The sequence below is a fragment of the Parus major genome, chromosome 18 (assembly GCF_001522545.3).
Source record: "Parus major isolate Abel chromosome 18, Parus_major1.1, whole genome shotgun sequence".
NCBI lineage: Eukaryota > Metazoa > Chordata > Aves > Passeriformes > Paridae > Parus > Parus major.
The window spans coordinates 5,939,434-5,950,869 of NC_031786.1; the positions used below are offsets into that span (position 1 = coordinate 5,939,434).

General features: G+C 56.0%; 1 protein-coding gene across 5 annotated transcripts; it reads right to left on the reverse strand.

Annotated features, from left to right (window-relative positions):
* Positions 1-247: 247 nt before the first annotated feature.
* On the reverse strand, positions 248-11,285 carry SPATA20 (spermatogenesis associated 20). 5 transcript variants are annotated; one of them, XM_033518700.1, is made up of 16 exons: positions 11,175-11,285; positions 10,095-10,232; positions 9,946-10,010; positions 9,425-9,579; positions 9,052-9,195; positions 8,613-8,814; positions 8,384-8,514; positions 8,204-8,308; positions 7,628-7,702; positions 7,200-7,412; positions 6,853-7,045; positions 6,034-6,202; positions 5,411-5,619; positions 5,112-5,311; positions 4,911-5,028; positions 248-1,464 (listed from the first exon to the last, which is right to left on the reverse strand). In XM_033518700.1, the coding sequence occupies exons 1-16, from the start codon at positions 11,204-11,206 to the stop codon at positions 1,211-1,213; spliced, it is 2,403 nt and encodes an 800-aa protein (XP_033374591.1). In that variant the 5' UTR covers positions 11,207-11,285; the 3' UTR covers positions 248-1,210. The 5 variants fall into 5 exon arrangements, with proteins under 5 accessions (XP_033374591.1, XP_033374593.1, XP_033374594.1 ...); XM_033518702.1 differs by lacking the exon at positions 11,175-11,285 and adding an exon at positions 10,437-11,148; XM_015646100.2 differs by having other exon boundaries at positions 971-1,464; positions 4,911-4,991.
* Between the last annotated feature and the right edge of the window lie 151 nt (positions 11,286-11,436).

Here is an 11,436-nt window from a genome sequence, read left to right on the forward strand (position 1 = left end):
ACTTCTCACTCTTTTTTGTTTTGTATTGTTTTATTGAGAGGTGAAGCCAGTTCATCCTGACAGAGGTTCACAGCACAGCTCTGCCTGGGGGCTGCTCGCAGAGACACCAACAAGCGACAGGGGATGGGAGGGAAGCACTCAGTGTCTGTGCCACGAGGGGCTGGTGGGCACCAAAATGGGCTCAGCACATCACCCCAGCCCTGTGCCACCTCAGGGACACTGTGGCATCTGTGTGGGCTTCCCCACAGGCACTCAGCAGCAGCCCTGCTCGCCGAGGATCATCTCCTGGCAGACACAAACCAACTCGCTCTGAGTGTCAAATCAATCCCCACAGCAGAGATGCCAAGCTAAAAAAAAAAAAGGGAAAAAAAAACCCAAAAGAAAGCAGGCAGCCATCTGCCAAACCAGCAATTTTCAGCTGGATTTTCAGAAACACTTCAGGCTTTTAAAACCAAGAGAGGAGAGAAAGCAAAACCACTCCTCTTCCACAAGCACAGAAAGCACTCAGATGAAGTGCAAAATTCCCATTTGACTTCAAAGGCATTTCTCCTGGCTAGTGACCCCCAAATCCTGGCACAACCCACTAGAAAGCCAGTGGGCAGTGCCATTTTGCTGCCAGATGATGGCATCCAGCCAGCTGGGGTGAGGTGCCATGCTGGGGGAGCCCAGGGTGTCAGAGGGATGCTGAAAAACTGGTACTCATCCATTTGGAAGCAGGGAGAACAGGGAGGGAAGGAGGAGAGGAAAGGGAGAATAAACTTTACATCACTTGTAATCAGCAGGTTTTTTTCATGCACTATATATTAAGTTAATGTATGTTACAATCTCCTCTGTAATGGAAAAATACCACAGCTGTTGTAGCCAGTAACACTTTTAAGGGCATGTGACTCCCAAGTCATCCAGGTGCTTTTGACAGTGTTACCCTGGGTTACTATAGCAACCCAAACAGTTTTCCCATCTGACTTCTCCATTAACATTGGGATTTATATTTAATTTGTTTTCCTTTTCTTTAGCAAGAAGGGGTGAGAAGCAAGCGTGCATACAGGGCCAGGAGATGCTCCTCCATGGGTGTCTCCTGGCCATACCAACACCAGCACCCAGGACCACAGCCAGTTGTGCTGAGAGCAGCAGTGCAAGCAGCCCCTGACATGCTGCAGGTGGGGAAAGGCACAGCCCCACTGCACTGCCAGGGAACCAGCTGGGATGGTGCTCAGGGTGGCTCTGTTGTTCTCCAGTGTTCCCATGCCAGTCTGTCCCACTCTTGCTTTCCCGTGGGCAGCAAGACCGAGGGGCTCACGAGCTGAGCATCCCACGCAGCTCCTGGACAGAGGTGACAGGCAGGGAGCAGGTGAAGTTGCTGCAAATATAGGCAGTGGCTTTCCCATCCTTCCTCTCCAGGGATGCGAGGAAAGGCAGTTGGCGGTAGAGGAACCCAGTGCTGTCTCCATCTGCGACCATCAGCACCTGCCCAGAAAAGGAGCTGTGAGAGTCAGAGAGTGCAGCTGCTTCTTCCTGCCCCACTGACATGCTGAGGGCTGGCACTGTCCCCACACACACTCTCCCAAAATGGGGAGGGGATGGGGAGCTGAAGGGACCCACTCCAGCCCTCTGTCCCACAGTGGTCACATCCCCATAATGCAGGAATTAGCATGGTGGATACGTGGCAGCTTTGCCTCCCTGAACCACACCAAACACTTGACACATCCTGAAGCACAGGGATCAGCACATCCCAGCCTAGCCAGCTCCTTGGGACACCTGCCCAGCCCAGGACAGCCCCAGAAACAGATGCAGCATTGCCCCATCCCACCTGCAGCCCAGTTCCTCCTGCCCTCCCCATGCTTCCCAGAAAAACTCAGGCAGCAACGAGCAGTGGGTCAGGGGCTTTCCTGTCTGACACAGCAGCATCAGCCAGAGGTGATGACTGGGCTGCCAGGATAATTAGCTTTTCTGAAAGGGAAAATGTTGGTTAAAGCCTCAGGGCTTGCAGGCTAATCAGGAGAAAGGCCAGGAGCTGGCTGCAAGCCCAAAAGATGCAAAGGGTGAGCAAAAGGCTGTCCCTTCCCAAGGTACAGAGGGAATATCCTGCTGCTGGAGCACACATCTCTCCCTTTCCTGCCCCAGTCCCAGCCCTGCATGTGTCTGCTGAGCATGGACACTTGCAACATGTCCCTGCTACTCATGCCAATGCCACCAAGGGATGCTGACACCAAATGCTGCCTCTCACAGCACACACATCTCCCACCATGGCACTGCACACCTGCCATGCAGCATCCTCTACAGCAGGGCCAGCAGAAGACCCAGCACTGACACCCAGAAACACCCACACAGCCTCACTCATGCCTGGCAGGGCTGCCCACACCCTTGTGTCCCCAGGGGGGCACCACATCCCCAAGCCCCTACCCTGGATAGTGGCTGCTGCAGTCCTGTCCTATCCCCCATCACCCCACATCTGCTTGACCCAGCTCTGGCTCAGCCTGTCTCCCTGTCTGCCTCCTGCTCCCCCCAATCTCCCCCCTCTTCACCTCTGTCTGGAATTAATTCCAGGAGTGATTAATTACCAATTCATGTCCAATCTGAAATTCATTATTCATTTTTCTCACAAGCTCCCCAAGGTCCTCTCATGGGGTCAGGATGAAGGCGAGCAGCAGGCAAGCGCTCTGCAGCCAAGGAGATAATGGGATCCTTCATAATTACCCTAAAGACCATTAACAGGGCAGGGATGTATACCAGGAGCTGGGATCCAGCCCCAGAGAAGGGATCCAACTACCTCTGCTCCCAGCAGCAGGACACCCACAGGAACAGCTATCAGCATCACCCCTATTTGAATCCCCACAGAGCTGCCTGCAGCAAAGGGCTATTCCAGACCCAGGGTCCATTTCAAATCACAACCTCAATGCAATTTTATCATCAGCATTTTGTTACAGCATGGATTTCAGGGTGAGGTTTGTAAGGAATTAATTACTGGAACGACCTAATTAATTGTATTCCTGCACACAAGCCTGGCCCCCAGCACCCTGCTGGCACGAAGGGACTGGGGGCACAGGGGACACAGGGGACACAGGGATGCTGCCCCAACTCCTTGGCAAAGGCAATTCCCAAATCAGCCATGTCCCTGGAGCATGTGACCCAGGGCTGCTCTGCTCAGGGCAGCTTCCTGAGACAGGGAAGGAGATCTGAGGAGGGGATGGAGGCAGGTGGGAACAGGAGCACGCTCGTGTTTGTGTGACACAGCATGGAAAGAGGGACGGCTGCTGGGAGGCAATGGGCTGCTCCCAAAGGTACTGCAACCCTCTGAGAAGTGGGACTCTGCCCCCTTCCTCCCATCACCTCTGCAAGGTGAGGAGCCACTGCTACTGCCAGAGATCATGCTCCTACCACTCCTGTACACTCATGCTTGGGGAAGGGCAGATATGTGTCCAGAGGGCTGTGCTCTTCTGGAGGAGAGCTTTTCCCTCCTGCCACAATTCTTCCAGGAAACAAACCCAAGCTGGAACAGCTTTGGCTCCATCCCATCATCACAACATGAGGAATACACAAGGGGCAAAGACAGCTAGACTTCCACCCTGCCTGCTGCCAGCCTCCAGCTGCAGACTCTCACATGCCCCTCGCACCATAGGGTCCCTGCAAGCAGCCCTGGCAGGCATGGCCATGGCTTCACTCTGCCATGGAAATATCCATCCAGAATACCCAGCCCTCATCTTCCTCCCTTCCTCAAAGTATGCAAAAGCTTGGGGTAGTAAGATCCTCCCCTGGGGAAGGAGCATCCCCACCAGCAAGACTTGTTACCAGCTTTGCAGGAGAGAGCCAGAATGCAGGGAAGAAGAAGACATGGCCATGCTATTTGTTCTGCTCAAGACCCCAAAACTGCCAGTGTGGGCTCAGGGGACCAAGGGCTGAACCAGCTGTTGGGCAGGTTATTAACAGTGGTGCTGGTCTCCTGCTCCTGGAAACTGGGTCACCCAGTGTCATCCTTCAAAGGGACAAGTGTGGGAATAGAGGCCTCACACACGAACAGGGACCTGTGTGGAACGGGGACACTGCTGGATGGGTGATGGCAGAGGAAGGACAGAGAGCTGTGTGCCCCACTAGTGCCCCTTGGAATGTGTGGAATGTGTTCCTCCTCCTCCAGTGCTGGCATTGAACATGGCTGGGCAACACCAGGCCCTGGCACCAGGACCCAACAGCCAGGGATGAATCCAATCCAAACGCTGAGCCCCCTCACTCGCAGCCAGTCCTATTTCCCTCAGCTCCACAGCTTTGCTGAGGTCAAAGCCATCATCCCCAAGGCAGGGACACTTCCCACCAAAGCTGATGGGCACCAGCTCCAGATGCAGCCAACTCCAGCCTATGTGGGATGCACTGATACATTTCAAAGCAGGAATGAGGACAAGCAGAACCAGGCAGGAACCTTAATACAGAGCAACAGCTGCTGAATGGGACAAAAGCTTTGGGCAAAGTCAGGCTCCCCCAGCTGGTGGCACCCAGAACTAGAGTAAGGCACTGCCTCATCCCTTCCAAGGATGCAAGGGTGTCTCCAGGCACTGACTGGACCTGCACAGGACATGAGACATCCACACTGGGCATGACACATTCACACAGGAATGAAAGGTTTCCCCTTGGGAAAGCACTGGATGCAGGCTGAGAGCAGTGTAAACAGCCAGCAGCAATAACAACCACTGCTGCAGCAACTTCTGGGCTGGGCTGGCCATGCTCTGTGCAGAGAGAGGGGTGCAGGGCTCAGCTGAGGCCCTGCTGGCTGTGCTTAGATATGAAAAGGACAGGATACTTCCCAGAAGAGAGGCAGAACAGAGGAGGATGGGTGCAATAGCTGCACTGGGAAAAAGGATGAAGCACCAGCAGTGCAGGCAGCAGAGAGCAGGGAAGGGCTGGCAGGCAGGAGGCACCCCTACCTTGTTTGGGCTGAAGACAGAGTGGATGCACTGCAACATCTCTTTGGTGTCTTCTCCTTGGGGGTCCCCACAGATGACGACCTGTCCAGGGGGAAGGTGGGTGGTAGGAGGGAGAAAACTGAGCTGTGACTGCACCCATGCCACTGCCAGCCCCAATTCCTACAGCAGGTCCTGCAGGGGACACTGAGCCCCAGCCCATACCTGTTTGAGGGTGTGATGGAAGACAGCAGTGGCCCGGGCCATCTCTGAGAGGGTTATTGGGATCTTCTGCAGCCTCTCAGAGAAGGCAGCCAAGATCTTCCCAGCTTTTTCCACCCAGTCCATATGACCAGAGTAACAAGCTGCTCGGAGCAGGTTTGTGACACTGACAGAGTTAGGGGTGGGCTCTGCTCCATCTTGGTCTGCAAAGGACATCTGCCATCAGGCCAGTGCCACACCACCATCTGCCATCAGCCCAGTCCTCCCACACCATGGACACGTGGCCAGGTCCCTGAGCTCACCATCCTTGAGACGCAGGAGCAAGGAGGGATCACCTGCCTCAGTGGAGAAATAAGCAAAGCCTTTAGGGTCCCAGAAGAGCTTGTCTTGCATGTGCTGGAGATGAAGGGCCCACTCCAGCCAGCTCTGCTCCAGAGAGGCTTCATACAGGTCAAAGAGTGCCTGGATGACAAAGACATAGTCCTCCAGGAAGCCCTGGATGGGCACAGCACTGCAGTGGCAGACAGGGAAGGAAAATCAGAATCTCTAAAGTGAGCAGCTTGGAAATGTTCTCCAACCCAGCAAAGCTCTGTTTACTGCTCTCTGCTACCCAAGGAGATGCCTTCAAGCAAAGCAATGGCTGTGGCCATCACACAGCTCAGCCCCAGGGTTCTGTACAGGAGGGGAAGGCAGGAGAAGACATTTGCCAACATGAAAGATGAGGAACAGTAAAGGTTTGGACCTCAGTTCCTCCTCACTAGCCAGGGGACACTAATCCTTCCTAAACTGCAGCAGAGCTCTATACAAAACAGCCTCCCTCCCTCCCAGTTCAGTCCTGCCTGGAAGAGAGGACAGGGACTGCTGGGGGTCTGGGCAGCACCTGCAGGTGGCCAGTAAGTCTGGACTCTCTGATACTCATATTCACCTCTGCTCCACTGAGTTGTCCTTGCCCCGGTAGCAGCTCCGCAGCAGCCTCCCGCTGCCGGGGTCGAAAAGGTGTGTCCTCAGGAAGGCAGCTGCCTGTGCAGCCCTGCTCACGTACTCCTGCTCAGCCAGGGCAGCCCCAGCCTGGGCAAAGCCTGAGATCATCAGTCCTGTGGAGGCAGAGACAGCAGGACAGGTCAGGAGGTGCACACAGAACCAGTGAGAAGGTCACTGTCAGTCCTCTGAAGGATGCTCAATGTGAAGCTCATCCTCCCAGCTGCCAGCAGGTCAGGTCTCAGTTCTCCTGCTCAGTCCCAATCACTAATAAAGTCACTCACTGTCACCAAAGAGACAGGCAGAGGACAGCAAGAGCTGAGCCTTCACTTGTGGGCAGATACAGGGCTCAAGACTATTCCAGTTTGCAGGATAACTCCATCCTATGCCAGCTCCAGACCCAAAGACCCAGGAATTTACTGCTGGGAACAGAGCCTGGCATCCTGCAGTTGCTCTCCAAGGCAGGACCCCTAGACAGATACACAGTGCTGTGATCCCTCACCCATGCAGCAGTAGGGATGGATCTGTGCCCACCAGGGGAAGAGTTATGCTGCTCTCTGCTGGCAGCTGGGGAGGGAAATAAAGCCAGAACAGTATCCTGACGGTCCTAAGGCTTGCAGGTGTGGGGCTGCTTCCACACAGTCCCTGATCCCAGCCTACCCAGTGCCTCTGTGGGAGCTCTCCAGTCCCAGAAGGACCGGTTGCTACCAGGCCCTGGTGGGGGTCCAGCCAAGGCATGTGTCCCCAGGATGGAGCCACCTCTCACCATTCCATGCTGCCAGCATCTTGGTGTCCAGGTGTGGGCGTGGACGCTGTGCCCGGGCTGAGGACAGTCTGTGGCGGCATTCCTGCAGCAGGGCACTCAGCTGGACTGGCTTCAGCCCAAAGCGGGCTGCTGTCAGCTCCGGGGAGCAGCGGGCAATGAGGACGTTCTTTCCCTTCAGCTCCTGATGGGGGTCCTGAAAGGAAAGAGAGACACATTCTAGGAATGCCATCAGGCTGGGGAGGTGTTGGACTCTGAGTGTTTTGGGGCTGCTCTGCCATCCCTCTGTGCTATGGATGCAGGTCCCTCCCAGTGCTCCTGGCAATGGGCAAGTCTTTGCTCTCTCTCACCTTCATGGGGTCCACGTTGCCGGCCTCTTCCACCCCATAGTGGTGCATGAAGACATCTGCCAAGGTTGTCCCCTCTGTGGCCCCCTCAACAGGGTCAGGGAGGAGAGTCTGGAGCTCCTCTGCTGCCCACACACAGAAAGCACCTTCTTGCTTCTTTCCAGATGTGGTGGTTGGGTAGGAATCTGCATCTTCTGCACTATAGAAACCTCCTGCCTGGGAAAAGCACAACAGAGACACTCTCCAGCTCCAGGACAGCACTTTCAGCCAGCTCACCATCACTGCAGGGCTGGCAGCCTGGCTAATGAGCCTCAGCAGTGCTCCAGACTGAGCTCAGCTGGGAGGGAAGGGAGGAAAAACCAGCCCCAAGCCACATGTCAGGGCAGGCAGGGTAAGTGGCTCCCTTTGGCTCAGCCCAGGGAAGAGCCTACCCGGTCACTCAGGTCCCGTGAGACATAGAGTAGAATGTCTCGGACAACATCAGCAAAGAATTCATCACCAGAGATCTGTAGGAGACAGAGGGTGGACATCCGTGTTACATGGGTGGGGCAAGAGACACAGCAAGATATGGTGAGAGATCTCAATTTGAGGACTTGGCAAAGGAGCATTTGAAAGTCCAAGGATTTTAAATGAGGGATGAATTCAGAGTAAGACCTTCAATGGAAATCTCCTATCTGTGAATACTGCAGATCTATGAAGGGCAGTGGAGAGCAATGCTGGAGTTATACCAAGGTCAAAGGCCAGCAGCATTGTTTGCTGACACACATAGACCAGCCCAGAGGCTGTTTCCTCCCCCATCATGCCCAAAGCCCTGGGGTGACACTGTCACAGGTTTGTGCAGCACTTCTGGATAAACAACAGCAGATGAAGTTTGGAGTGTTGGATTGCTCCATACCCATAGGATGGGGAGTATCTTGGAGAACAGGCTTTGAAGCTGCTCCCCAAACCAGGCCAGTCCTCACAGCCTGCAGAAGTGGGAGCTGCTCAAAGGGATGCCAGAGCTGTACCTGGAAGGCTTTGCTGTACATGACTGCCAGCTGCCCCTGGTCATAGAGCATCTTCTCAAAGTGAGGGACGTGCCAGTGCTGGTCAGTGGAGTAGCGGTGAAAGCCCTGCAGAGACCATGTGAAGATGTCTCTACCCCACACCTCCTGGATAGGGGCTTACCCCCAAAGATTTACTCCTACCTGACCAATGTGGTCATGGATGCCCCCATGGGCCATCATCTTGAGGGTGTGCAGAGCCATCTGCAGTGCCCGGGCACCTTCTGGAGTGGTCTGGTGCAGGGCCCAGTATGTGAACAGGAAATTCAAATTCACTGAAACACAGGGAGAAAGCAGCAGGCTGTGGGGTGGGCTCTGCCCCCACGGTGCTCTCTGCCCCACAGAAGGTCTCAGCAGCAGAGACCAGACTGACCTGGGGTGGGGAACTTGGGGGATTTGGAAAAGCCACCATAGTCCTCATCATAGGATCTGGAGAGCTGCTGGAAACAGGTGTCCATCACCTCTTTGGCTGGTGGAGGTGACTCCTGGCCCTGCACAAGGATCTCTGATGTGTGTCGCAGTGCTTCCAGAATCCTCTGGCTGCTCTCCAACAGGGCATCTTTGTTCTCCTTCCACTAAGATGCAAAGTGAAAAAAACAGTTCCTGCCTTGTACCAGTCCAAACCACACCTCCAGTTCTCGATCACCCACCCCAAATCAGCTCAATCCCACTTCTAGCCAAGACAAAGCATGTTCTCTGGTCTACTCTTTCTCACATCTGAATCTCCTAACCCAGTCACCCTTCAAGCCCAGCCAATTTCCCTCTTCCCCCTTTGGTTCAGCCCTGCCTGCTACACCATTCCTGTCCCACACCTGCTCTGCGATCCGCAGCAGCACAGTCCGAAAACCAACACGATGAACTCCATCCTCAGGAGGGAAATACGTCCCCCCAGCAAAGGGCTTGAGGTCTGGGGTCAGCCAGACACTCATGGGCCAACCACCTCCACCACTGGTGGCCTGAAAGATAAAACATATGTGAGCCAAGGTCATTCAAGAGGCACCTGCTCTGTGCCATTCCAGCATATCCAAGAGCCTCACTCAAAGACAGATGTCTGCTTCTGCCCACCCTTGTGACCCATCCAGAGCACCCCATACACTGGTTCCACTTGCCTGAGGAACATGACAACGAACAACACCCTGAGGGAGCCAGTCAAAGCCTCCTGGGGCCTGCCCACACCTCCCTCACCTGCACAAAGGTCATGTACACTTTGTCCACATCTGGCCGCTCCTCACGATCCACTTTGATGCACACAAAGTGCTCGTTCATGATCTCCCCGATCTCCTTGCTCTTGAAGGACTCCTCCTCCATGACATGGCACCAGTGGCAGGTGGAGTAGCCAACTGCAAACAAGCTCAGGTGGGTGAGGAATGGTCCTTTGCAGGGAGCAGGAAACATGTGATGGGGAGAACACTCAAGAGGTGGGGACCCTTGCTATGGGCAGAAACTGCTGCCTCCCTGGACAAGAGATGGAGGAGAAAAGTCTCCTGAACTCTCCAGTTCTTGCTCCTAAATACTGGCCAAGGACTCTGGTCCTGCATGTACTGCCCATTTTCAAAGAGAGCTACTCCAGCACTTGGTCTTCTCTTGCTTGGTGGCCATCCATATCTACATGGCTACTCACATACCAGCTTGGGATGCAGCTCAGCTTATCTGATCATCTACTGACCGACACGTGGGGACATGAAATATGCCTTGTTTCTGGTTACCTGACAGGAATATCAGCTTGTTTTCAGTCTTTGCTTTATCAAAGGCTTCCTGACCCCAAGGGTACCTGTGGAGGGAAGACAAGAGTCCCTCAACCCCATGGGCAAAAGGAGAGGAGGAGGAGGGGGGAAATGCCTCCCATTTCTCTTACCAATCCACAGGGTTGTGGGCGTGCTGCAGGAGGTATGGGGACTTTTCGTTAATCAGGCGGTTGGTGTGAAGAGGGATGCTGGGGGGGCTGGGTGTCCCTGCTGTGGCCATGGCTGCAATCCCCGTCAGAAACGTGTACCTATGACACCAAACAGGCTCAGGGAGTCCCTGCTCACCACAGCAAAGCTCAGCCTCTGCACAGAGCCGTGACAGAGCAGTATGCTGTACCCCAGGCCAGGCTGCTGCTCCCCATGCCGAGGGAACCGCTCTCAGCCCCAACCCTGGGGAGCTCAGTCCACCCCAATGCTCACCCCCCAGGACCTTACAGGTCCTTCCCACTCACTGGAGGCTCAGGGGAGGTTGTTCTCCAGGTTGGCACACCCCACCCACAGTGGGGTGAGGGCCATTCCCAGGGCTGCCCCCCACCAGCACACTTTGGGGGCACACTCAACAGCTGTAAATGCAGGAGCAGCATCTGTGCTTCTTCACCTGCGTGTCCTCAGAGAGAACAATCCCTCAGAGAGGAAAATTCCCTCCCGTGGGGTGCGGGAAGGGGGGGCACAGGCTCTTTATGGTGAGGGGAGTGAGGAGCAGGAGGGGAGCAGGGAGATCCCTCTGCTGCTGGGGAGGTGCAGGATTTGGGAATGGGGATGCAGGGAAGATGCAGGAGGGAGGCAGGGGGGATGCAGGAGGGATGCAGGAGGGATGCAGGAGGGATGCAGGCGGTGGGAAAGGGGTGCAGAACGGGTGCACCGAGGATGTGAAGTCGTGCAGGGGCTCCGGTAGTGCGAGGAGGATTTAGGGAGGATGTCGGGGAAGGCAGGAGAAGTGTACGGGTGGGGAAAGGCTATCGGGGGGACTCAGGAAGGTGCAGGGAATATCTACAGGAGATGCAGGAGGGGTACAGGGCGTTGCCAGAGAATTCAGGGGACGCGGGCGCTGCAGCGAGGACGCGGCGGCACAGGAGAGGTGCGGGGAGGATTCGCAGCGTGGAGGGAACGCGGTGATGCCCCAGCGGGGCTGGGGGGGAGCGCAGCCACCGCGTCCAGAGCCGGAGCCGCCCCCCCGACCCCTCCGGTACCTGCGGGCGCAGCGCAGCGGCACCGCCAACATGGCGGCAGCTCCCGGGCCCCGCCCCGTTACCGGCCTGGCCCCGCCCCGTTACCGGCCTGACCCCGCCCTCCTTCGTCGCCGACCCCGCCCCGGCCCATGAACAGCCCAATCATCGGCCCCGCTGCAGCCCCGCCCCCGCCGCAGCCCCGCCCTCACTGAGACCCTGCCCCTCCCGGTCCCGCTCCCGGTCCGTGAGCTGCCCACCCCCGTTACCGCCCGGCGGCCCCACA